General features: G+C 46.3%; 1 protein-coding gene across 2 annotated transcripts in view; it reads right to left on the bottom strand.

The window, feature by feature from the left end:
- Positions 1 to 25,980, bottom strand: part of TGFBR3 (transforming growth factor beta receptor 3) — a 198,297-nt gene that overhangs the window by 47,132 nt on the left and 125,185 nt on the right. For both annotated transcript variants that reach the window (XM_084873400.1, XM_084873401.1), the window contains exon 5: positions 1,204 to 1,387. In XM_084873400.1, coding sequence (XP_084729526.1) covers positions 1,204 to 1,387 — 184 coding nt within the window. The remainder of the gene's footprint in view (positions 1 to 1,203; positions 1,388 to 25,980) is intronic.

Below are 25,980 nucleotides of genomic sequence, written 5' to 3'. Positions count from 1 at the left end.
TTCCTCTGCTGAAGGAGCCTTCCCACCCAGGCGGCCCACTGTCATTTCAGGCTCCGCTTACTATTCCGCGAAGACTTCACGACGCACAGCATCAGGCAGTGTGCATTCGACTCAAGAGTCCGGAAACCTGGGTCTGAGTGCTGGCTTTGCCACGTGCTAGTCATGTGGACTTCAGCGAGTCAGCGTCCCCCGCCACGAACCCCTCTGTACAAGCATGGAAACAGTGGCCTCCTGGGGTTCCTGGCGGGGCTGGGCGGTGCACTTGAAAGCACCTGCTGTGGCCTCCGCACACAGCGCACGCTCCGAGGTCAGCGCCCACCTTTCCTGCGTCTGTCAGTCGGCCCAGGTCCAACCAGGGCTGGGCACAGGCGCGCAGCGACCCAGGGGAGCGGCCACGCTGTCTGCAGAGGAGGCGGCCGCTGTACGTCCACCAGGAAGCAGATGGGCGCTGAAGACCTGACGTGCAGTTTTTACACAATCACCTGGCCGTAACAAGGGCCCTTTCACAGGAGCTGTTATTTCTAGTAATTTATGGGGGTTCCAAACATATTCCACTCGAGGTAATAATGAAAAAAGTTATTAAAAATAATGTGCTTCCAAAATTGAGTCACAGAATATTTATATACCTCTGCTCGGCAAGGAAATTAAAATGGGCGATCTCCTATCAAGGCTACAGAGTTAGTTGCTTTCCCTAATAATTTACCCTTGCAACAGGCCTTAGTGTTAAAAATATATTCAAGCACCTTTCCTCTGCTGTTGTCCAACGTTCGACTGACATCTCAAAATCATAAACTGACGTCAGCTTCAAATGTTTGCAAAATAATAGGGAAGACGAAGCCCTAACCGCTGACCCATTCTGCCAACAACTCCTTCAGACCCCAGGGACACCTCCTTCCCCGCACTCGGCTTCTCGCTTTTTCTAACTTCTGTGCATGGCTGTCTTCTAAAATCCTACACCACAGCTCCCCGCCCCACTCCTCTCCCAACCAGGCTTCTCCCCCATTCCACTCTTGGCCATGTGAGCTCAGAAGGAAAACGGGAAGGAGGGGACGTGGGGGGGAACTGGCCCCAGGGATCCCTCGGGTCCCTGCCAGCTCCGAGTTCCCGTAATTACAGGATTCCTAACCCTAACCACCTGGTCTCAGGAAAGAAAACAATGGGCTGCTGTAAATCAACCCTCAGCTGAAGTCACACGAAGTTTACCTTCCCCCACTTTAATGTAAATGTTCCGTGCTATCTTGAGTTCGGTGAACGAAGTGACTGCTCCATACTCCTTCCGGGCCCAGGTTAACAGATGTTCGTTTCCGTGTGGGAAGCTCCTCTCTTCTGTTTTTGCTGACAACGAGAAGTTCCTGGACGAAAACTGGACCGCAGAACCCTCAGACACCTAGAGGAGAGAGAAGTGCAGAGTGAGCATGGTGCCGTCCCCGGGAGCTGAGCCCTCATTGGAGAGCCCTGACCAGACAACTCATGGGTATCTGCCAATCCAACCTCTTCCCCTGATCCACAGGCAGGTTCTCTTCTCAGCAGCCTGTTACAGAATAGCCTCAAGGCTACTCCTCCTCCCTGAGAATGAAGAAGCTGCCGAGGACATGGGGTGTCCCTTCCCATTTTGAAAGAACTTTGTGGTGACAGATTGCAGAGTTTCTGCAGTCTGTACCGTATGAATTATCACGGCTGTTTTTCAGATACCTAAACTGAAGACCCATCTTGCAAAGTGTTTCAAGTCAAGTCTTGGTGAGTGTTGCGATGGGCTTGGAATGAATGGGCTTCAGGGTCAGGGCAAGCAACCCCCAAGTCCTGCCAGCAAGAGAATGTGACTTCCACGCCTTCCCCTGCTGCAGCATCACCGTCACAGGGACACGGCAAGGGTTCTCCTGAGCACAGAGACACAAAGAATGGCCCCAGTGCCCGTCTTCCACCACCATACCCCTGATGAATGTGCACGCAGGTTATTTTTTAAGACCCCCAAATTCCCACAGATGATAAAGTCAAGAGGCTGTTAGACTCAGTCTAATAAAACTTTTGTGATAATTTATGCAAGTCCCACACTCTTGCTGAATGTACTGAAACCACCACTGACCTAGCAAATGATGGTCCATCCACAACTGAGAAGCCCTGTGTTGGTGGGCACTGAGGGATCCATAATTTGAAAAACAATCATCCGTCAGGCCCAGTGTGGGCACCTTGAAGCTTCCTCTACACCAGGGCTTCTTAGTCAGTGGGGATTTGTCTCCCAGGGGGACAATGTCTGTAAAAAGTTATCTTATTTGTTTTTTTTACAAAGAGGAAGGGAGAGGGATAGAGAGTTAGAAATATTGATGAGAGAGAAACACAGATCAGCTGCCTCCTGCATACCCCCTACCAGGGATGTGCCCACAACCAAGGTGCATGCCCTTGACCGGAATCAAACCTGGGACCCTTCAGTCCACAGGCCGATGCTCTAACCACTGAGCAAAACTGGTTAGGGCTGTAAACACTTTTGATTGACACAACTGGGAGAGGGGAGCACTGGTAGCTAGCACATGGAGACCAGGGGTGCCACTAACCATCCTGCAGTGACACACAGGGCAGGTCCCACAATAAAGAATCATCCAAATGTCCACAGTCTGTGACTGAGAAACCCTGGTCTACTTCGGACTGTGGAATGTTACTGCCACTCAGACATCTCCTGGGTCCCCACATTGACAGCCCTTCCTTTATTTAAGGTTCTTAATCAAGAACAAGAGAACCTTTCTGGTTTGTATTGGCTTGGGAGCACCAGAACTACAATATTATTAATAACCTGACCATAAACTATGATCACTAACAGTAGTTATCATTTGTTGAACAACTGCTATGTATTAAGCTCCACATAGTGCTATCAAGTGTGGAAAGGACATTTGCTAAATGTCCCAATGCCAGTTATAAAAAAAACAGTGGGTACTGCTCAGCTTATGCCTTGTTTTGACATCGCCTGCATAAACAAACAAACAAACAAACAAACACCCTGAACCTGGCCAGCATGGCTCAGTGGCTGAACGTTGACCAAGAACCAGGAGGTCATGGTTCGATTCCCAGTCAAGGTACATGCCTGGGTTGTGGGCTCAATCGCCAGTGCAGGAGGTGCAAAAGGCAGCCAACCAGTGATTCTCTGTCATCTTTGAGATTTCTATCTCTTTCTCCCTTTCTGTAATTAATAAAAATACACATTATTTGAAGAAAAAGAAGAAGAAACAACCTCTGAGCCATTTACCTGCCAAACCTATGTATAAATCATTTGAGGCTCAGCTACTTATCAACACGCAACTTCAAACAATGTTTATCTGGTTTTCTGACTTAAGCTCTGTAGTAAAATCTTCTTTACACTGAGAAGCACTTGTGCTAAGAAGCCATTTTTATGCCGCCTGTCACCGAAACAATCCACAGCGGCGCAGAGGCCTCTGTCCGCTGCCAGCACGGTGCTGGATGCTGAGGCAAGCACCCCTGGATGTTCTGTTCCTTTTGTTCTCATTCATGTTATGGCCATAAAATAAATCCCCTGGGCTTTAAATCCATTCTACACGGAATGCACTTCTTCAAAGTGGAAGGTGGGATACGTCACCCTGGAACATTCCGGAGGCAAGAATGTGCACAGCGGGTAAGAGAAGAACTAGGGAGCAGCTTCGGAATGTATCCTGGAGTGACTGAAGAGTGATGGCGTGGGGTAGCCAGGAACTCCTGGCCCATCCCTCCAGGCACCATCTGCCCTGCTCTAGTCTGCTTTCTCCTGGGCCGGCAGCAACAAGGATCCTACCTTCAGGGCCGAGGGATTTGGAGAAGGAGTCACTGCCACTCGTGAGGCACATTCCAGTGAGAAAGTAAAGCTGCCAGGAGCAGGGAAGTGTCCCTGACTGTAGGTCAGTGGAAATTTTCTGTACGGCAAGGGGTTAGTCAGCACTCCCACTGACCACTCATTTAAGGTGACCAGATGTCCCATTTTTGGTGGGACAGTCCCGATTTTTCACAATTTGTCCCGCATCCTGCGGCATTTTTAAAAAGTCCCGATTTTTTTTAAAGCTTCTGTTTTAAAAGGACTGTTGTAAAATGCCGCAGGAAGTGGGACAAATTGTTAAAAATCGGACTGTCTCACTAAAAGCGGGACGTCTGGTCACCTTATACCAGTTCGAGCTCTGAAAAGGCTTCTCCCAACCCCCAGACGGTTTCAGAAGACACTGCCATTCCCACCTGGTCCGCCGGGAGACCTACAAGGTGATTTCCCTGGCAGAGAGGAGGGCATCTCAGAGAAGCTGACCCTCATCGTGGTCAGAAGGCAGCACCAGGGCGAGCTCAGAACCGGAGACTGACTCCTGGTCCCAGTTGGCTTCTGCTTGAGCCCTTCCAGAAAGAAGACCTTGCCGGCTCCCAAGGCAGAAGATTTCTGTTCTTACGTTCTGTCCGTCACATGTGCCTTCCACCACTGAGCTGTGTCTTCCAGACCAAAAAAATGTCTTCCTCTTTCCTCCAGGAGACACACCTTCAAATGTTAGAAGATATCACTCAACCCTGCTCACCACTTCACTTCTCTGGGGCACGGCTGCTAGTCCCCAGACACCATGGCTGGCAGGCATCCCTCAGCAGTCTGAAATGTGGTGCCCGGGACAAGACTGGGCCCTGGGGGGTTGGGGAGCGGGGGGGGGGGGGGGGGGGGGGGTTGGGTGTGGTCTGACCAATGTACTGTGATGGTTGATTTTGTGTGCCCATTTCACTGGGCCACAGGGGCCCAGATATTTGGTCAAACACTCTCTGAGCATTCCTGTGAGTGTTTTGGGATGAGATTAACATTTAAATCAGCAAGTAACTAAAACAGATAGCCCTTATCCTAATGTGTGTGGGCTTCGTCCAATCACATCAAGGCCTGAATAGAACAAAAGGCTGGCCCTTTCCCCCAGTAAGAGAATTCCCCTGCCCAGCAGCTCTTCCTGTCCTACAGCAGCTTGCTGGCCTTAGACCTCGAACTGGAACATCAGCTCTGCAGATTTTGGACTTGCTGGCCAATTCCTGACATAAATCTTTCTGTATAATGCGGACACTGCGTAAGGCCCATAATTGCATCAGGCCCAACATCACATTAGCTTTTATATCAGCTGAACCCTGCGATTATCACATGTTCATTATTTTATGCTTTGAATATACACCCAACAAATATTTACCGAGTGCCCACCTACTCTGTGCCAGACACTGTTCTAGGTGTTGGGATATAACAGAGATGGCGAGAAGGCGAGAGACAAAAACTCCCCCTCCATGTGGAACTCCCAGTCTAGTAAGGAAGCCAGAGGAGCAAAATAAGTACAATATTTAATCATCAGCGCTACAGCAAAACAGAGAAAAGAGAGAGGTACTCTACTTTTAAAGGTCGTGCTGGGGAAAGTCTAACTGAGAAGGTCCCGGAGCAGTCAGAGACCTGAAGGAGACAAAAGAGCAAACCACGAAGCCCTGGCCAGTGTGTCGCAGTGGGCTGAGCATCATTCCATGCACCAAAAGGCCACCAGCTTGATTCCCAATTGGGCCACATGTCTGGGTTGCAGATTTGCTCCCCTAACTGATCAATGTTTCTCTCTCTCCGTCTCTAAAAATCAATAAAAACACACTTAGTAGAAAAAAAAAAATAGAGAAAGTACTATTTGAAGAAGAAAGAAAGCAATCCACACTGATGTCAAGGGAAGAGCTCTCATGATCAAGACAGCAGCCCGTGTAAAGGTTTGGCGCGGGGAGGGAAGAGCAGGGAGGCAGAGGGGCTGCAGCACAGGCGTGAGGGGAGACGGGTAGGAACAAAGGTCGGAGAGCTCAAAGAGGACCCCAGCATGTCCACCTGCATCTGGCAGACCCTTGTTAAGGACGGGGGTGATGTAGTGCGGGTGCAATGGGCCACCACTGAGAGTTCATCAAAACACCCAACAAATGTTTAACAAGACCACTCTGGCTGCGTGTCCAGGCTACACTGGAGAGAGACAAGGAGAGGAACGCGGTGGCAGACTCCTGGAATCCACCAGGGGGGAGAGAGCGGCAGCTCACGCCAGGGAGGTGGTGGTGGTGAGGATGTATCTATTAATAAATCCTTGGGTCTTTATTTTATTAGATCAAGCCTCTTCACATCCTCCCCTCACACCATTAATTGATTTCCTATAAAAACAAAGACCTCTATTTGTTCTTCAAATCCATATTTCAAGCCCTTAGAGGCCCCATAAAAATCTTTATTCTGCTAGCTGTCAATTCCTCTAAGTTTTATATGTGCACCTTCTACACCAGTGGTTCTCAACCTTCCTAATGCCGCGACCCTTTAATACAGTTCCTCGTGTTGTGGTGACCTCCAGCCAGAAATGTATTTTCGTTGCTACTTCATAACTGTCATTTTTACTACTGTTATGAATCGTAATGTAAATATCTGTGTTTTCCGATGGTCTGAGACGACCCTGCTAAGCGACCCACAGGTTGAGAACCCCTAGCAGGGTCACCTAAGACCATCGGAAAACACAGATATTTACATTACGATTCATAACAGTAGCAAAGTTACAGTTATGAAGTAGCAATGAAAATAATTTTATGGTTGGGGGTCATAACATGAGGAACTGTATTAAAGGGTCGCGGCATTAGGAAGGTTGAAGACCACTGCTCTACACATTCATCTACATCCCTGAGCAGCTGAACAAACAGGCTCAGTTCTGTGACTGACCCTCCTCCCACCCTGACCCACGCATGGTAAACAGCACTTGATGGGGTCCCAGGTTATTCGCCAACTACGGGGCGACCCCAGACACTGTCCTCCTCTGGTCTGTGAAAGAATCATGCTAGAATCTGTCAAGAGCCCTGCTGAAATAAAGACACGCTATGTCCATGTCATTACTCTTCCAGTCAAAGCTCTAGTCCTGCCTCATCTTCCTGGTACCCTTATTAGAGTCTGGCTCAGGTTAGCGTTCGTGGGAGAACACAGATGTGAAGAAATTAGCAAAAAAAAAAGAGGGGAAATATTTTTCTAATATGAGGAAGGGTTAGAATCACCATTGCAAGGAAAAGAACTCCATGAGAGAATGCGAAACCGTTTAAAAATGTTAAGAGCAAGAATCTCCAGGGCTGTTTATTCTGTCCACCATCCTCTACCTTATTTGTAGGTCCTTGCTATGCTGCTACCTCATTTCTGGCCCTGACGTCTCAGCCAACTTTTGCAACAACCTCCGACTAGCCGAGCTGCCAGCTCTGTCTCCCTCCACCCCTCCTCCACACTGTCAGCTGGGAGGCCTCAATAAAAGTAAACTCGGGAGGATGCAGGAGGGCACTTCAGCATCGTACCTGGCACATGCCCAGAGAGGGACTCTGCCCACCTTGCTTCCCACCACTCTCCCCCATGCCCGGGACGTGCAGGTGGAGTCACCTGCGGTGCCAGAACAGAACGTGCTGTTTCAGGCTCCCAGGCCTTTTTACCGCCTGCTCCCTGCCTGGCCCCCTCTCCCCCGCCCGGCACGCCTGGTGACGGCTCCCGGTCCTCCCCACGGCTATCACCTTCTCTGTGAAACCACCCAGGCTCCCTTTCTCCCTCAGGACGGAGCCACCCACAGTGCCTTGCACACACCTCACACGAACTGCACTACTTATCAGCAAACCTGCCGCCCTCCGCTGACAAAGAGCACCTCGAGGGCCAAGCAAGCACCCGTTCATCCTGAGTTCCCTGGCACAGGGCTTGGCACAGAGCAGGGCTCGATAACTTCTTGTTGAATGAAAGCTCCGTGCTGTTCCAGGAAAGACTCTGCCAAAACGTCTCCGTTCCCGTCACCCTCGCTGCCCGGGAAGTGATCCTTCCTCCAGGCTCTAAAGCTGCTACATGATTTGATTTTTTTCACCCTGTAACTCCACCTCAATAAAAACCAATTATTAAATCATTCATCAGCTCCTTATCTTCCCCCAGAACCCACTGAACCTCTCTCCTGCTCGCTAATGAAAACCCAGTCCTCCGACATTCCCTGACATGACGAGCGTCTTCCTGTGGGGCTGATGAGAGCAGGGACTCCAAGAATCCCGATTCTTAGTGAGCATCTGCGGAAGGGGCGCGCGTGAGGCGAGGCCCCGGCCAACTAATCCCGGGCTGCGGAGATCCACACCGAGCCACCTCCCCTCCCGAACACTTCCTCCTCAAACCGCACGACACTCACATGTTAAATTCTAGTTATGCTACCAGAGTTTTTTAGAGAGCAGCACATTACTCTATCTGCCAGGGCTGGAAGTTTTATTGCAAGAACTTACAGCTAGGCAATGGGAGCCAAGTTTATTGTTTTTTCTGGATCAGATTCAACAACCTCATCCAAAAGAACAAGAAAAAAAGCAAAAGGAAAGAGAAAAAAAAGCCAAACAGCCAACCGGCCTTTTTTGTTTCCACACCTGTATTTAAGCTTTAACTCTTAAAGCCCTACGCGGATCCACTGGAGCCTCCAGAGACAGCTGCCAAGCTGAGGGCAGGGAACAAATCCTGGCTCGTGGGCGCAGTCACCACTTTCCTGGAACTGAGGTTCTTGGTTTTAGCACTTATCTCAGCGTGTCAGTTGACTCAGAGGCCTGGCACTTGCATCTGAGTCTGTCTCTCTCTCTCTCTCGCTCTCGCTCTCGCTCTTGCTCTCTCTCTCTCACTCTCGCTCTCTCGCTCTCTCAGCACCCCTCAAATTGTTCTTCTCTTCAGTGAGAGCAGTGCCCTACTCTAAGGCCTCACTTCGTCCTATCCCTCTCTTCCCTCTTTCTTAACCTGACCCCTACAGGAATGTACCTCATGATGGGAATACAGGCCATGCCAGCTAGTGTGGCTCAGTGGTTGAGCATCAACCTATGAACCAGGAGGTCATGGTTCGATTCCCAGTCAGGGCACATGCCCAGGTTGTGGGCCGGAACCTCACTGCGGACGTGCAGGAGGCAGCCAATCAATGATCCTCTCTCATCATTGATGTTTCTATCTCTCCCTTCTTCTCTGAAATCAATAAAAATTTTAAAAATAAAATAACCAAAAAAAAAAAAAAACCAGCAAAGAAAATATGTACAGGTCACACTGGGTCATGGGTGGTAATTAAGTCTGATCTAAAAGTTTCACCTCACTTCCTTTAAGTTCACTTACATGTTACCTTCTCAATAGGGTCTATTTAAAATGACAATCCCACCTTTTTGTCTATTTAAAATGACAATTGCTAGAGCAGCGCCTACTCTAGCAATCTTGGTGCCTCCCAAACTTTGCTTTACATGTTCTAATTCCTATGGTACAGTGCAGCATGTCACCTTCCCACCTACCATACAATCCGCTTATCCATATGCTTATCACCTATTGCCTCCCACTAAATGTGAGCTCCCTCGGGGGCTGGGGTCTTAATCTGCTCTGCTCATGTCGCAGGCACCTAGAACAGTGCTGTGTACAGAAAGACACTCAATAAGTATTTGTTTAATGAGTGGATAAATCTAAAGGTCGATTGTGCCTGCCTAATGTTCTTGCTGAGCAGGATTCGGAGGTTCTAGTTGGGAGTAGTGGAGACCCGGGAATGAGTGCCCGTGTCTGTTGCTGCTTTGCAGCTATCCACTGGAGCAGTCACGAGCTGTGTGCCCCCACTCAGCACTGGAAATGGTGCCAGTTAAACTGACCTGTGCTGTAAATGCAAAACACTTACCAGACTTTGTAGTGTCTTTTAGTTAAAAAAAGGGGGGGGGGTATCTCTACTTTTTTATTGATTACATGTTAAATATTATTTTGGATATATTGGGTCAAACGACACATGTTATTACAAGTAATTTCACTTGTTTCCTTTACTTTTTGAATTCACTAATAGAAGATTTAAAATCATCTTTGTGGTTTGCATTAATACTATTGGACAGCACTGCTCTAGGGCCTCCTCCATATGTCCCTACGGAAGGATGAACTGCTCATTTCCATCCTTCCATCCATCCATCCATCCATCCATCCAATCTTTGGTCTTGTCTCAGAATATAAGTCAATGTCAAGGAGACATTTCATGCCCAGTGCTTCCCAAAGTGTGATCCTTGGACCAGGATATCACAGAGAGAAGTATGTTAAAATGCAGGTTTTAGGTGAAGTAGGAATGTGGGGTCCAGAATACTGCATTATAATCTCCATGCACCTCCCCCGAGATGCCAATGCACACTGCAGGGTCACTGCTCTCTGGGCCATAGATAGGAATATTATTTAAACTCCAAATAATCTTTGCAAACCATGCAGGATTACTTGAAAACAGGCAAGAATATTTTCCCCTTGCATTGGGGGGGTGGGGGTGGTGGTGAGGGGCAGTGAGGGAGAAGGGGGAAGGAGAGTAAAGCCAAGTCATGAATGGAGTCATCTTCTTGCAAATCTAAAAAGAAAGAAATGAGCCTTGTGGAATAGGAGGAGCCATGACTCCCCAAAGATACAGAAAAGCCTGCTGAGATCTCACAGGAAAACCTGCTCCAGGAATCTCTCTCTCTCTCTCTCCTCTTACACACACTCACACACACACACACACACACACAGAGAGAGAGAGAGAGAGAGAGAGAGAGAGAGAGAGAGAGAGAGAGAGAGCGCTCAGCTGTGGTCCATTTAGAGCTTCAGTTATCAGCTGGGTGGGTGCCTGCTATTCAGGTTACAGCTCTGTGGAGCTGCTCGAACTCACATACCCAACTTCTCACCTTTACCCACGGACACTGGTGAAAGTTCAGCACTTATACAATAAGAATTAGTCCCTCTCTCTCCTTTGTCCTGCCCTATAATTGACTTCTACCATTCCTATTCCTTTTTCCTGACTCCTGCACATAGACAAATCTCGTTTTTGATACTAAGAATAATATTTATTCCAGTGTCCTCTTTATTAGTAAACATAAGTAAAGTGTATTTTTTAATTTATTTGTCAATTACAGTTGATTTACAATATTATTTTATATTAATTTCAGGTATACAAGATAGAGGTCAGACATTTATATAATTTACAAAGTGGTGCCCCATAAATCTAGTACCCAAATGGCACCATACATAGTTATTACATTTTTATTGACTATATTCCCTCTGCTGTATTTTATACTCCTCAGACAAATCTCTTCTTGGAGTTGCCTGCTTAGGAAAATAGAGCAAAACAAGGAAAACAAATGAGGCAAGGAAATAACACTGACATTTCAGAAGCACCTGCCATGCCAAGTATTTGCTAGCTCAATTCTCGGGGGGAAGACATATGGTAAAGTAGAGCTGGCATTTCTCTAGAATTCAGGTCTATGTATATGTAGGATCCATGCAGGCTGCTCTTAGAACACTTAACAGTGCCCACATAGAGACTTTGATGTATTTTGTGCACAAAGTCTGGCAAAAACAAACTTACATCAAGTACTGGAACAGGATTGAAACCTTTACCTCCCAAATGAGGGCTGAACCCTACATTCTGAGAGGCAGTCACCCTTCCTCCCCACCCAATTCCTGGGACGGCTGTGCTTGCCTCTTTCCTCCAAGGCCACGTGACCGGAGACGTGATCTGAAACATGTCTTCTAGTCACCGTATATCATGACTCAATGTTTTTCTTAAGTTTGTTTTAAAGAAATAATAACTTCCAAGGCCAGGAACCTACAGTCATAATTTGCAAAGCTACATACTCATGAGCCACGTGCCAATGGTGCCCGCCAATCGTGCATCCAGAGCACAGATCCGCACAACCACTAAGAAACTCTCGGCTGTTTTTATTTTGTATCCACAACCAGAAATCTTCCTTTCAAAAACAAGACTTAAGACACATTCAACAACTTTTCTCAAAACACTCATGATGTTCATCCTCTGCTTTTAATTTTTATTTTTGCTGAAATACAAAGAACTGCAGGATTGAAACTGCTCTCTGTTCTTAACACCCTACATGTTTCCACATGTCCCAGCGGGAAGCTCTGAGATGCTGCCCTCCGAATATAAACATACACCAACTTGAATGAGAGTCAGTAAAAAAGCAATACTCTCATCTCCCAGGGAAATGTCACAAAAACGAGAGCCTATGTGAATATGTACATATCCAGAGAGAAGCAGAATCTCTCACTTCGTCTGAGAGACAGACTCAGTCCCCACAGCATAACAAATGAATGAAGTGTGAGCTGCTTTATAATTAAACGTTTTTCAGCGTCGAGTCCCAAGCCACAACGGGGTCCTTGCTGGCCTCACAAAATGACCTCTCAGATGCCCAAATTTACCCTTTTGCATCTTCCAATGTCAGCATGACGCTGGGAGGAGCTTGATCCAAAATTTAAAGTGCATGTGCCATCCAAAGGGCGTTTTTCAGGAAAAAATAAAATGTTGGCATTGTGACTATCACTTGCCACGATCCTCAGTCTATTTTTGCCTTCCAAATGTGCTTCTGGGAAACCCCTCACTGGGAGCATTGTTTTCTTTTTCTTTTAAATTACATCTAATCTGCCAATCCTGGTGGAAGGGCACAAACTGAATTTTACAAAACCCTTGGCTCCAAACGGGTTCCTAGAATTCTCTTTACAGAAAGTTCCTCTTCACTAAGACAGATGATCTACCTTCCATTTTACAGAGAAGGACATTAAGGTTCAGAGAAGCCTAAGAATCTGCCAGGACCACCGAGCCGGTGGAAAGCAGGGTGGCCCACAGAACAGAAGACCTCATCTCTCACGCTACGGCGCTTTCTACTCCACCACCCAGTGTTGGGTAGACAGAACTCCTCTTGGGCCCAACTAACAGGAACAAACGCTGGGAGGTAGTCGCCATGAAGGCTCTTCCTGATCACTTCCTGAGTTTCACAGATTCTGAATCCGCACGTCTGACCACGGAAGACACTGGGGCTCGGAGACATTAGGTGACTTAGCAAGGGAACACGTGCAGATCCAGACTATGTCTGCTGGACTCCCAAACGAGGCAATAACAAAACCAGGCCTTTAAGAGAGTGAAAAGGGAGCGCAGTGAGGCAGAGCAGGGTAAAAAGCGGGGGGCCTGCTTGTCACTGCCTTACACAGAAATCCTCCCCATTGGGTTGTTTCCTTCTCTTTCTCCCCTTCCCGAGGGCCTGGCTGAGGAGCTGAGCTGGTCAAAGTGGAGGAGAAAGGGAGTGAAGGGGCAGACAGAGAGGAATGACTGTTATGGAAACAAAATAACTTTTTGGCTGGAAGAAGGGAGATCTCTAATAACAAACAAGGACAACAAAACCTGCCCAAGGCTCTGAGAGTGACAGAGGAGAAACTATGGTAGATACAGCACAGCAAGAATGTCTGATTGTATAGATTTAAGATATACATGCCTCGGCGATAGTCGGTTTCATATGTTAACTTGGTTTGGCTACCTATTGCCGCTATTCAAGCAAACACTAACCTAGATTTGGCTGTGAAGGTAATTTTTTGATGTGATTCAAATCCATAATCGGGTGGCTCTAAGTGATGGAGATTATCCTAGATAATCCTCGTGGGCCTGATTCAGTCGTTGAGAGGCCTTAAGAGCAGGGCTGAGGCTGGGCTCACGCCTGAGAGATCCAGCTGCCTCTCCTGACCTCTGGCCCCGCAGATTTCTGACTTGCCTTGCCTGACCCCACAATGGCGTAAGCCAATTCCTTGCAATAAATCTCTTCATATATATCCCCTGCTGGTTCTCTTTCTCTGGATCATCCCTGCCTGATACAGCTTCTGTGAATTGTTGATGCAAGCCCCCAAAGGAATGGGACTGCATATTCTGGCTCAGCAACCACAGGCCTAGTAGCAGTGTTGTTGTTTTGTGGGAAGGGAGCGGAGGAGGATGGGGTTCTAAAGAACACTTCCTTGGGGACGGGGCTGGGGTAGGATGGAGGTGGGAACTTCAGCTCCAAGACTGGATGCTTTTAACCAAAGACAGGCCATGTCCCTGTACTCACCCCCATTTTCCAGTCTCCCCTGAACAGTCCCTGGTGAGGACCAAGGTGATGTTCACACCACAGCCAAGAAGCTTGAACTGTACACATTTACTGTCTCTGAAGAAAAGATCCCCAGGCTGCCAAGGGCTATGCAGATGTTGAACCCTAGTGCAGCCGATCTAGAGATGGGCCGGCCAGAACCAGACATGCTGCTGGGAAACAGGTCAAGAGCAGTTTTGAAACTCTTCCCTTAATGGAATGCTGGTGTGACCTAGATCCCAGTACTTAAGCCATTCACAATACCCTTTGCTGAAACGAAACCTAATAGGAGAGTCCATACTGCCTCTTCTCTGGTCAGTGAGTGATACCTTGATGTAGCTTGAGTTCAGTTGTGTGTTTTTTAAATATATTTTTATTGATTTCAGAGAGGAAGGAAGAGTTAGAGAGAAATAGACACATCAAAGATGAGAAAGAATCTTTGATCGGCTACCTCCTGCATGCCCCCCACTCGGGATCGAGCCCACAACCTGGGCATGTAGCCTGACCAGGAATCGAACCGTGACCTCCTGGTTCACATGTCCACACACAACCACTGAGCCACACCTGTGCACAAGTTCAGTACTAAAGTCCTGCTTGTGAAACAGTCATTAGTGGCTCCAGGCTGGAGATGATATCACCGTCACAGCCCTGAGTCAGGCGGTGTGTGACTGTCCCAATGAGGTCTCCATTTACCCTTCTGGAACGAATGGGGCACCTGCATCATAATCCGTCTCTCAAGAGGTCACCCAATGACCTTCCCTACAATATCTGTGACTGGGGAATGATGACAGAGGCTCCCAGCAAAGGGGGGGAAATCAGAAGAGAAAAAAAATAGACTTCAAACACCTGGGAGGTTTCATCAGTTTTAGAATGTTATGCTGTTTGTAAGGTGGCAGCCACATGGCTAGCTTCCAGCCATTGGTAGAGCAGCTGCTACACTCTCGCTGAAGCTTCTCATGGTGTGTAGGAATAGTGTGGTTATCTACAGTCAGAGATGCTCAGGACCACCTCCCACATCTGGACCTCGGGGGAAATCACCTCACCTAAGCATTTTCCTTTGCAAAAGGAGAACCCTCCCAGGACACAGTGAACAATTAAAATCCAACATCCCTGTGGCTACACCTACTTGCTCAAATGATCAAAGCATAACTTCATTCAATCCCAGGATCAAAATGATGTAAAGAAAGTAGGAGAAATCTAGCCCACACTACTAATCCCCATCATTTAAAAACATATCATTATCACTATTGCTAACATTTATGATGATATGGAGCACTTATGATGTGCCAGAGACGATTCTAAGCCATGGATAACAGCCACCGTTTACTAGCTGTGTGACCATGCAGTTAACTTCTCTTTGAGTGAGTTTCCTCATCTTTAAGTGAGGGTAATAATAGTACCTACTTCACAGCCTTCTTATGAAGATTAAATAAGATAATATATATATATATATAATGTGCTTATTAGAGTGCCAGCACACGGCGCGTGCTGTGTTTGTTAAATATGCACACACAGGTATGCTCATCCTCACGACAGGGCACAAGAGTTGTCTGACAGATCAGGGTGGAAAGGCCTCAATTCACTCCTCGCGGGGGCAGGACCATCACCTTCTTGTCCAAACTGCTAGGATAGGATACACGAACCACTTCCAAGGGTTGGAGCAGTGTTGGCTCTGAGCAGCAGCTCAGAATCATCCAGAAACTACAGGCGCTCCAGAAGAGGCTCCCGGGATAGAGATGGAGGGGCTACAGATCCAATGGGCAGTGAGCACCGTGGGCTTTTGTCAAAGACGGCAGGTGGATAAGCCCCTGACTTCCAGGCACACCCTGGGTCCCAACCGTGCCATTCGCCGCCCAAATGGGACAAAGCGGAAGCAAACCAACGATGTCACCTGGCCCAGTGACATGAAGAGCCCACATTTGCAGCAAAGACCCCAGGCCATTTGGGGAGAGGATGTGAGGACTAAAGGCAAAAGCAGATCTTGGCATAAAATTGTAACCTGGACAGAGAAACACAAAAAACTCAAGGGGCTCCTTCCTGGCCAGCAGAAATCTGCTTCCAAGCCAGGGAGTGAGGCGATGGAGGCAGGAGTGCCAGGCCTGGGTGGCCTCAGACACCCAGTGACGGCACCTAGGGAGGAGTCGGCCCATCCCGCAGTCCCTTGCAGAGACAGGAGCTGTGGGTTCCCTTTGGGGGCGCTTACCCAGGGCCTTGCTGTCTGCAGGTTATGGGAGGCCCGAGGCAGAGCCCTGAGCCTGCAGGTCAGCCCCGCCAGAATCTCCCAAGAGGCAGATTTTTCCCCCCTCCCTCTCATGACATGAAAAAATATTCTGCCACCTCCCCTAGCAAAACACCTGCTTTTCCTACCCAACAGCCATCTGGCGGCTGCCCACCACGCTAACCAAGGGCACGGGAGACGTTAACATTTGATACAATGGCCCAACCCATGGAAAGGGCAGCAGCGTCCGATCCCCAGGTCAGCCTTAGACAGTAAAACCTTAAAGGACATCATGGGATTCTACACGCAGAAACACCAATCCTGTCCTCTCAGGGAAATGGGGTTTATTTAACCTCAATTGGCTGTGTGAAAGCAAAGCCTTCACTAGGGCTGGGGCTCTTGCCTGCACACAGACATGACACACAGCTGGCCCAGCAGAGCCAGGAAAAGTCTACGCCTGCCCGCACCTCCAGGGCAGGATGGCGTGGTCAGGGGGAGAACACCCAGGCACACCTCCGGCTGGCAGCACCTCCAGCCTGGACCCAGGAGTCTCAGGAGACATCCCCTCGAGTCTTTCCAAAGGTCTTTCTGAACCAGGATGCCCAGCGGAGACTGGGCTCCTGCCGTAGCTCTGGTTGCCATGGTGACATGTAGGCAGAGCTCTCACCACGAAAGGGCCGGAAATGGCTCCTAGGAAATAGGGTCGTTGACTGGGCCTAGTTCGCGAGCGGCTCGAGCCCCTTATAATTAGGGCTTTCCGGGACAAGCCACAAAACCAACAGATAAGCAGCCTCTGCAGCAAAAGTGCACAGGACTCCACCGCTTGGACTGCCCCACAGGACACCGTGACTCATTCCACAAGAGGCATTTAAAAAAAAGAAAAAAAAAGAAAAAAGAAAAGAAAACAAATCTTGAAACATTCGGTTGTGTAATCTGCCTTTAAGAGAAAACTCAGTTGGGGAAAGACCTCACTTGGAAATACAAAATGGTAAATCCAGACCCCTCGTCTAGAGGGGCGACACTTGGGGCTGAGCAAAAAGGCTGTGCTCCTGTCTGCAAGCCCGACCCATCCGCCACACGCTGCGGCTCGGGCAGCCTCCCAGCGGGAAGGGAGCTGCCTTCGCTGTACTTGGGATGCAAGCTTTCTCCTTTTCTCCGACTTCCAGGACCCAGCTTCACTGCAATGAACTGCAATTCCTGATCTCGTAACCATCTCCCCCGTGACATGGAGGGCTCCGTGAGGACAGGCAATGCACCACATTTCTCTCCGGATCCCCCACACGTGGCACAGGTCCCCGCCTCCTGCAGGCACTACAAACGGGGTGTCCAAGGAATGAACAAGTAGTACCTACCTAAACCGTCATACCAGGTATGCTAATGTCACGTTTTTCTAAACATGGGAAGAATTACCAAACGAGGGAAAGAAGAAAATTAGAAAATAAATAATAAAAAAACATTTCCAGATTTCCTGAATGCAACACAGTAGAGAATACAGAACGTTTTTTTTGTTTTGTTTTTTAAAGTTCCCTCCCGCACCAGCAAACGTGAACGCCCGAGTTATGAGCGGGGCCTGTTTGGACGCCACAGCCCGCAATTACGCATCCGCTGGACTCACGGAGGGAAGGACTGGCCATGCGCTGTGGTGCGGGCGGGGCCTGCCCCTTCCTAGCGCACAGCTAAGCACACATCTGGGGCTATTTAACAACTGATTGGAAACTTCGCCTTCTGATTTCCAGTTAAATACTGGGCACAGGAAAACAAATAGCACTTGTTTTTCACTGAGCCTTGTCAGCCATCCAGCTGCAGTGCCGAGCAGAGAGCTGCCTGTGGTTTGGTGGCAGAGGCCCAAGATATGTGGGACCTTCCTCCCCCCCTGCCCCCCAAGTTTAAATAAAGGGAATAAACCAGATTTTGGCAACTTCAGCTTCTTCACCCATTCCTCCCCCCCTTCTCAGAAACACAAAACTAGGTTTTAAATATGGTCTTGGTATTAATTTACATTTTTCATTAGGATTAAATTTTTATTTGTTTTTAATCCAAAGCCAATAGCATCAAATTTGGTTTCTCTCGGTATTTCAAAGGCTCTGCCCTGATATTTACTTGGATTTTCTGAAGACGCAATGTTCAGATTAGCATTTTCTGTTTCTAATTAAGCTGGGATAGAATATCTAACAGTTGTATTATCGCAAAATCAGAGTTGGAAAGCTGGGAGGGACTTTAGAGATCGGCTAGTACCACCTCCTCACTTTGGAGAAGAAGAAACTAAGGCTGACCCAGCCAGCGTGACTCAGTGGTGTGTCTGCCTGCCCCCCCCCCTTTCTCCCCCTCCCTCCTTCCTCCATCCTTCCCTCCCTCCCCCTCTCTTTCTCTCTCTCTCTCCCTCTCCCTTCCTCTCTGAAATCAGTAAAAATATATTTTAAAAAAACAAACCAAGGCCTGAGTAGTTAAATGATTTTGTCCAATGATGTATAACTAGTCCCCAGACCTCCTGATACCCACGCTAGGGTGTTATCTAAAAACAAAAGCCCGAGCTACTTCTGAGTAGAGATGCCAGATAAAATACAGGACACTTCATTATATCTGAATTTCAGATAAACAACAAATACTTTTTCAGTAAAAGTCTTCCCCAAATATCACACAGACATACTAAAAAATTATTTGTTGGTTTTCTGAAAATCAAATGCAATTGGTCACCCTTTACCTTTGTTAAATCTGGAAACTCTACCTTGGAGACCAATATCCTCTATCTCTGCATATCTTCGATCAAACACACACCTTTACATTTCATTTCTTTCTTGATTTTAATGATAAATGGCTGGAAAAATTAACCACAGCACAGTAATCCCAAGAGTAAATGAGGTTGGAAGTTCCTGCTTATTTCTTGAGACTTTCTTAATCTTTAGACACCTTTTTCTCCTTATGAGCAATTAAAGCAACTAACCCTGACACTAAGAGGCTGGCCAAGACCTCTGGACCTGGCATTTTATGTTATTAGAAGCCAGGCATTAGGGTCTCCTCTTAGAAACTGCTGCTTGTCATAGAACTTCAAGGCTGCAGACCCTGCAGGAGACAGAGTTCATGTTCATGTTTGGAACACACAAAAAAGGAATGTTTTTTTTTTTCTTTAAAAAAATAAATCTATAGGTACCTAGAATAAAGTAAAAATATTTTAGCCTGGCCGGTGTGGCTCAGAGGATGAGCACTGACCTATGAACCAGGAGATCACGGTTTGATCCCCAGTCTGGGCTGCAGGCTCAGTCAGCGGGGGGCTCTGCAGGACATAGTTAATTGATAATTCTCTCTCCTCATTGATGTTTCTATCTTTCTCCCTCACCATCCCTCTTCCTCTCTGAAATTAATAAAAATATATATTCCTCAAAGTTGCCCTAACCGGTTTGGCTCAGTGGTAGAGCGTCGGTCTGCGGACTGAAAGGTCCCAGGTTCGATTCCAGTCAAGGGCATGTACCTTGGTTGCGGGCACATCCCCGGTAGGGGGTGTGCAAGAGGCAGCTGGTTGATGTTTCTCTCTCATCGACGTTTCTAGCTCTCTATCTCTCTCCCTTCCTCTCTGTAAAAAATCAATAAAATATATTAAAAAAAATACTTTATAAAAAAAAAAAAATATATATATATATATATATATATATATATATATATATATATATGTATTCCTCAAAGTAAAAAGATGGTAAAATTTAGTTCATTCATTTTAAAACTATCCCTTTTAAAAAGTGTGCTGCAGCAAGGTTTTCTCTTAACAGCTTTATGGAAATATAATTCACCCTTATTGTAATTACATAAATTACATAAACATAACAATATAATTGTAATTCACCCTTACTATTCACTTTTTTGAAATGTCACAATATTCACCCTTTTAAATTGAACAATGGTGTTTTTAATATATTTATAATTGTAGTAATATTCACCACTATCTAATTCCAGACATTTTTTTCACCCCCAAAAGAAACTCAATGCCATTAGTGGTCATTCCCCATTCTCCCCACCCCCCGCCCTCTTTCCCCCCCCCCCCCCCCCATCAGCCCTGGGCAACCACTGATCTATTTTCTGTCTCTATGGATTTGACTATTTGGGACATTTTTTGTAAATGGAATCATACAACACATGGTCTTTTGTGTCTGGCTTCTTTCATTTGTAGTGTTTACAAGGTTTATCCATGTTGTAATATGTATCACTTACTTCCTTCTTTTAATGGCCAAATAATATTCCATTGTATGAGTATACCATGTTTCTTATCCATTAAATCAGTTGATAGACATTTTGGCTTGTTTGCATTTCTTTATTATTATGAATTAGAGGCCTGTTACAAAGATTCATGCAATAGGCCTTCCTTCCCCTGGATGCTGGCACCGGTTTTCCTCCAGCACCCAGGACCCAGGCTTTCACTCTGGCCGCCACCTTCCATCTTTGCTCCAGTCGAAATGCCACGCCTGTCGCTTTCTCTGCCCTGCCCTCCCCCTCATAGCAGGCATCCTGCCCAGCCCAGTCGCTCCATGCCTGCTTGCATGCTGCCCAGAGGCCCGGAGCCGCCATCTTTGATGGGTTAATTTGCATACCCACTCCTGATTGGCTGGTGGTCATCATGAAGTGATGGTTAATTTGCATATTTCTCTTTTATTAGTGTATTAACTAGAGGCCTGATGCACGAAAATTCATGCACGGGGTAGGGGGTCCCTCAGCCCGGCCTGCCCCCTCTCACAGTCCAGGAACCCTTGGGGGATGACCTACTGATAACTTACCCACTCCCCCCTAAGCTGCAGTCTGGCCTCCCTCTATGGGAGGTGACTGGGCCTATCAGGGGAAGGCACCGCCCACATCACCCCACCACTGCCGCTGCCTCTGGCCTTTCTCTGTGGGAGGCGACTAGGTCGATCAGGGGAAGGTGCTGCCCCCATCACCCTGCTGCTGCTGCCACTTCTGGCCTCCGTGGCTGCCTGCCTCGGCCCTCACAGCTGCCACAGCTGCGTCCGGAAGGATGTCCGGAAGGACGGCCGGAAGACGTCCGGTCTATCCGGCCTAATTAGCACATTATCCTTTTATTAGTATAGATGCTGCTATAGACATTTGTGGACAAGTTTTGCTGTGGACATAATGTTTTGTCCAAGTGTTTTTCCAAAGCATCATTTTATAATATATTCCCACCAGCAATGTATGTGGGTTCCAGATTCCCACATCTTCAACACTTGTTATTATCTGTTTTTCTTATTACAATCATCCTAGTGGGTGTGAAGAGGCATCTCATTGTGGCTTTAAATTTGCATTTTCCTGATGACTAATGATATTCAGCATCTTTTTATGTGTGTGCTTTTTGTGCTGGTTTGTTTTGTGTGTTTTATTGCCATTTGAGCTTTCATTTTGGAGAAATTCAAATTGCAGCATATTTTTTAAAGAAAGCCAAGTATTGTAGCTCTTCTCAATCTTTTCTGGCAAACTCAGATTGAAAGTTCAGACATCTATTGCCCAGTTGACCTACCCTACTTTTTCTTCAAGGTGGGAATGATCACACACATAAAAATAAGCTTAGACGATTTTTCTAAGAGAGTTTTACTTGTAGTTTCAACATGTCAGACTGAAAGGGTAGGATTGTTTTTATTTCTGATTACACCGAGGAACAACTCCAACCTACCCAGTATTCTCTGGGTCACCCAAGTACCCTGCAAAGAAAAACTATAAGGCTATGAATGACAACTTCATCGTGGGAGTGTTTGTGTGTGTGTGACTATTTGAGACTCAGCCTGAAGCAATCCCACTCTGGCCACTCCCATTTCCTAGGTAACCAGAGGAGCCAGAGAAAGGAGCTGCACGTGCAGAGGAAACTCAACCCCACTTTCTCCACGCCTGGCACGCTCCCTCTTGCCTGCACTGCGGAATCGCGAGGAGGACTGGAATGATTTGACAAAAACCCAAAACAAAACAGCTTTATTAGACAGTAAATCCTCCTTCGTGTTGTTGACAATTTTGGAGAACAGAGACTTTAGGCAAAACAATGTACAATGAAACCAATTTTACCATAGGCTAATTGCTATAAACAAGAGTTAAGTTCCTATGGCATATCTCTGGTCACATAAACACTGACAAACTTCTAAAGACCCAAAACACTTCTAATAGTAATCACTGAAATAAATGGGAGCTACACATGCACTTAAGAAAGAATAATAAAAACGAGTAAGGAAAGTCATTTCCTACTTACGTCTGATCACAGCTGAGGGTGGCCAGAGCCTATGCTGGCAGCTCAGGGTGCAAGGTGGGAACCCACCCTGAAAAGTGCCCTCCATGGCAGGGCCGCTCTTACCCACACTCACTCAGACTGGGACCAGCTAGATGTGCCAACGAAACCGGCTTGCACATCTCTGGGACGTGGGAGGAAACTGGAGTCCCAGAGAAAACCCACGCAGACATGGGGAGGATGTGCAAACTCCACACAGACAAGGCCCTGGCTGGGAACTGATTCCCCACCCCCACCCCCCACCCTTTTCAACAGTTATAACAAAGGGATGTTGTTTATAACAAAGGGATGTTGAAGGAAACAACCGTGTTCGAGGACCTGCTCTGTGGTGTTTTTAGTCACCCTCGGGGGTGGCTGAGGCATTCTGAGTAACACAAGGCCCTGCTAACTCATTACGAAAGGTTTCCTTTTCTAATTTGGGTAGTTAAATAATGCAGACATTCGACTTTAATTAAAAGGTCACCCTGATGGAGGAGTAGATACCATTATTTGAACTTTTCTCACCACCTTATTTAAAAAAAAAAAAAAAAAAATCTGTTCAAGTATTATAACTCTACCTAGAAAGTAAAGACAGCTTTAAGGCAGCTCTTCAGCAGCACATCAGGAAGGAAGCAAGGGCCTCTGCATCTTAAACCCAGAGTCAAGAGACCCAGCATCCCTCCTCAGCTCCTCTAAGGTCTCTAACCCTGGAGAGGACAGTGATGGTAATAGCTAAATTTCCAGAGACCATGGGCCTCCTGAAATGTTTTGACAAAACACGGTATGCAAAATAATTTTGTTATTTCCAAACTGTTACTCGCTGTGATTCTCTATCCAGCAGCTGATGCCCCTGCTGCTGTGGCTGCCCAGGGGAAGAATGGGCCCTGAAATTCCCTTCAGGCTGCGAGAGCCCCGCCTTCTTCACTTAGCACACTCTCAGGGGAGCTGCCCAATGCTATTTCAGAGAAGGGTTTAATCTCCAAAATTTACAGAGAACTCATACAACTTAACCAAAGGAAGATAAAGATCCAATCAAAAAATGGGCAAAGGACCTAAATAGTCACTTTCAAAAGAGGATATACAGAAGGCTGAGAGACATATGAAAACATGCCCAAAGTCACTAATCATCTGAGAGATGCAGATCAAAACAACAATGAGATACCATCTCACACCTGTCAGAATGGCTATCCTCAACAAATGACAAGTGTTGGCCCTGATGTGAAGAAAACGGAACCCTCCTGTACTGTGGGTGGGAATGCAGACTGGTGCAGCCACTGTGGAGAACAGTATGGAGTTTCCTCAAAAAACTAAAAATGGAACTCCCATTTGACCCAGTAATCCCATTTCTAGGACTATATCCCAAGAAACCAGAAACACCAGTCAGAAAGAATATTTGCACCCCTATGTTCATAGCAGCACAATTTACAATAGCTAAGATTTGGAAATAGCCTAAATGCCCATCAGCAGATGAGTGGATTAAAAAACTGTGGTACATCTACAAAATGGAATATTATACTGCTATAAAAAGAAGGAACTAGGAAGTGGAGAGCATTATGCTAAGCGAAATAAGCCAGTCAGAGAAAGATAAATATCACATGACCTCACTCATATGTGGGAAGATAATAATCAACATAATTTGGTGAACAAAAATAGATCCAGAGACAAATGGCAGGGAAGGAGGGGGGTTAGAGAGCAACCAAAGGACTTGTATGCATGCACATTAGCATAACCAATGGACATAGACATTTGGGCGGTGGGGGTTTGCCCTTGGAGGTGGGAGTGGCGGGGGAGGAGGTCAATAGGGGGAAAGAGGAGACATGAAAAACTTCAAATAAAAAAAAAATTGTACAGATGGGAGAGAAAACCGTTTTCCCTAAAGAAAGCCATCTGGACAACAGGGTTCAGATGTCCCAGAATTTAAATCCTTGATTTCTCCCATGTGGGTACTTTTAGATTCATCCCTTGACCTGCAATCTCCTTACATGGGGTTAACTCCCAACAGGGATGATGTTAAATTGTTTACAAAAACTGTCTCTCTTTTTTTTGCCCTATTGTTAGTGTGCCTTAAACTGATGTCCAAGGGGCAGTTCTTAATAGATCTTAAACAAAATTAAAGCAGATAAGTAATAATTAAGAGTAAGATGCTTTCCCTCAGAACCCATGGAGGAGCAGGTTGAAGAAGGAATCCAGAAAGTGACCCGTACAAGGATGATATAGGAGGCCTACACGTTTTCCCTGGACCCACAGCCCAGAGAAACTAGAACTCCTTTCAATGTGGGGCTGGCTAAGCTAGATGCTTCATGATTATAAAAGCAAATTCAGCATCCTTCCCAAGTGTCCTTTACTATCACAAATAATAAATAGCAACAGAAAGGGCAGGTGGTGTCTCTGAAGTTATCAGTGCCAAACTCTGCAGTAAACATTTTATATCTAATCTTATTGAATCAAGATAGTAACCCCACGACATAGGGACTATTATTATTCCTACTAGTATATTACAACCGAGAAAAGTCGGGCTTCAATTAATTGAATAATGTGCCCCAAGTTACTGCTCGGATTCCAACCAGGATAGGTAAAGCCTTTACTCATGACCTCCTCATCCCTTGCCCAATGTGTAGCCTCTAGCTTCACACAGTTACTGAGCACCGGAGATGTGGCTCATGTGCCCAGAAACCATACTGCTGATTTTAGTTTACAATAAATAGCCACACTATATTGGATAGCATAGTTTTGCATTATAAGGGCTAAATGGAACCTTATGATCATGGTCCTTAGTCTCCTATCACAAATACCTTTAATGAAAGGAGACTGGCAATGAATATGAAGGGAGCCAATTTACCATTAGATTTTTGTAGACTAAGTCCTATCTGGGTTGAGTACCCACTCTAATCCTTTGATTTAGGTCCCTTAATCTGATGTCCAAGGGCAATTCTTAATAGATCTTAAACAAAATTAAAGCAGATAAGTAATAATGAAGAGTAAGATGCTCTCCCTCAGAACCCATGGAGGGGCACGTTGAAGAAGGAATCCAGAAAGTGACCCGTACAGATGTACAGATGGGAGAGAAAACCGTTTTCCCTGAAGAAAGCCGGCTGGACAACAAGGCAGGGTTCAGATATCTCAGTCTCAGTTCCTCCTCTTAAATGAGGTAACACCCACATCATCACAGGCTTATTGTGAGAATTAAATGAGATGAAGTATCAGAGGGCTTACTGTAATACCAAGAGCTAAATAAAGTGCTAGTGATAGCAACAACAACTCTGACCTTTGGCCTTTTTAATTCATAAGTGATGAGAGTTTTAATTCCCCAAAAGGCTACAATTTAAGTTATTAGTAACTAACTCCTACCTTGTAAATGTACTTTTGAGCTAAAAATTTTTTATTGTGAAATAGTCATATTTACAAAATTGCAAATATTGTACAAGAACTCTTATGTACCCTTAAACTAGAAGCTCCAGTTTTCAACACGTTGCCATATTTGCTTTATTCGTCTATCTATACATCAGACGTTTTCCTGAATTATTTGGCCTTTTATCCCTTAATACTTAAGTGTATTATGTTTCCTAAGGAAGATAACCTCTTATATAACAATAGTTCCATTATTAAATTCAAGAAATGTAAGACCGATACAATACTTCCACCTATAAGCCTAAGTCCAGCT

This window comes from Pipistrellus hanaki (genome assembly GCF_964339955.1).
Source record: "Pipistrellus hanaki genome assembly, chromosome: 2".
NCBI lineage: Eukaryota > Metazoa > Chordata > Mammalia > Chiroptera > Vespertilionidae > Pipistrellus > Pipistrellus hanaki.
Note: the sequence above shows the minus strand (reverse complement) of the source record. Positions and strands in the feature narration are given on the sequence as shown.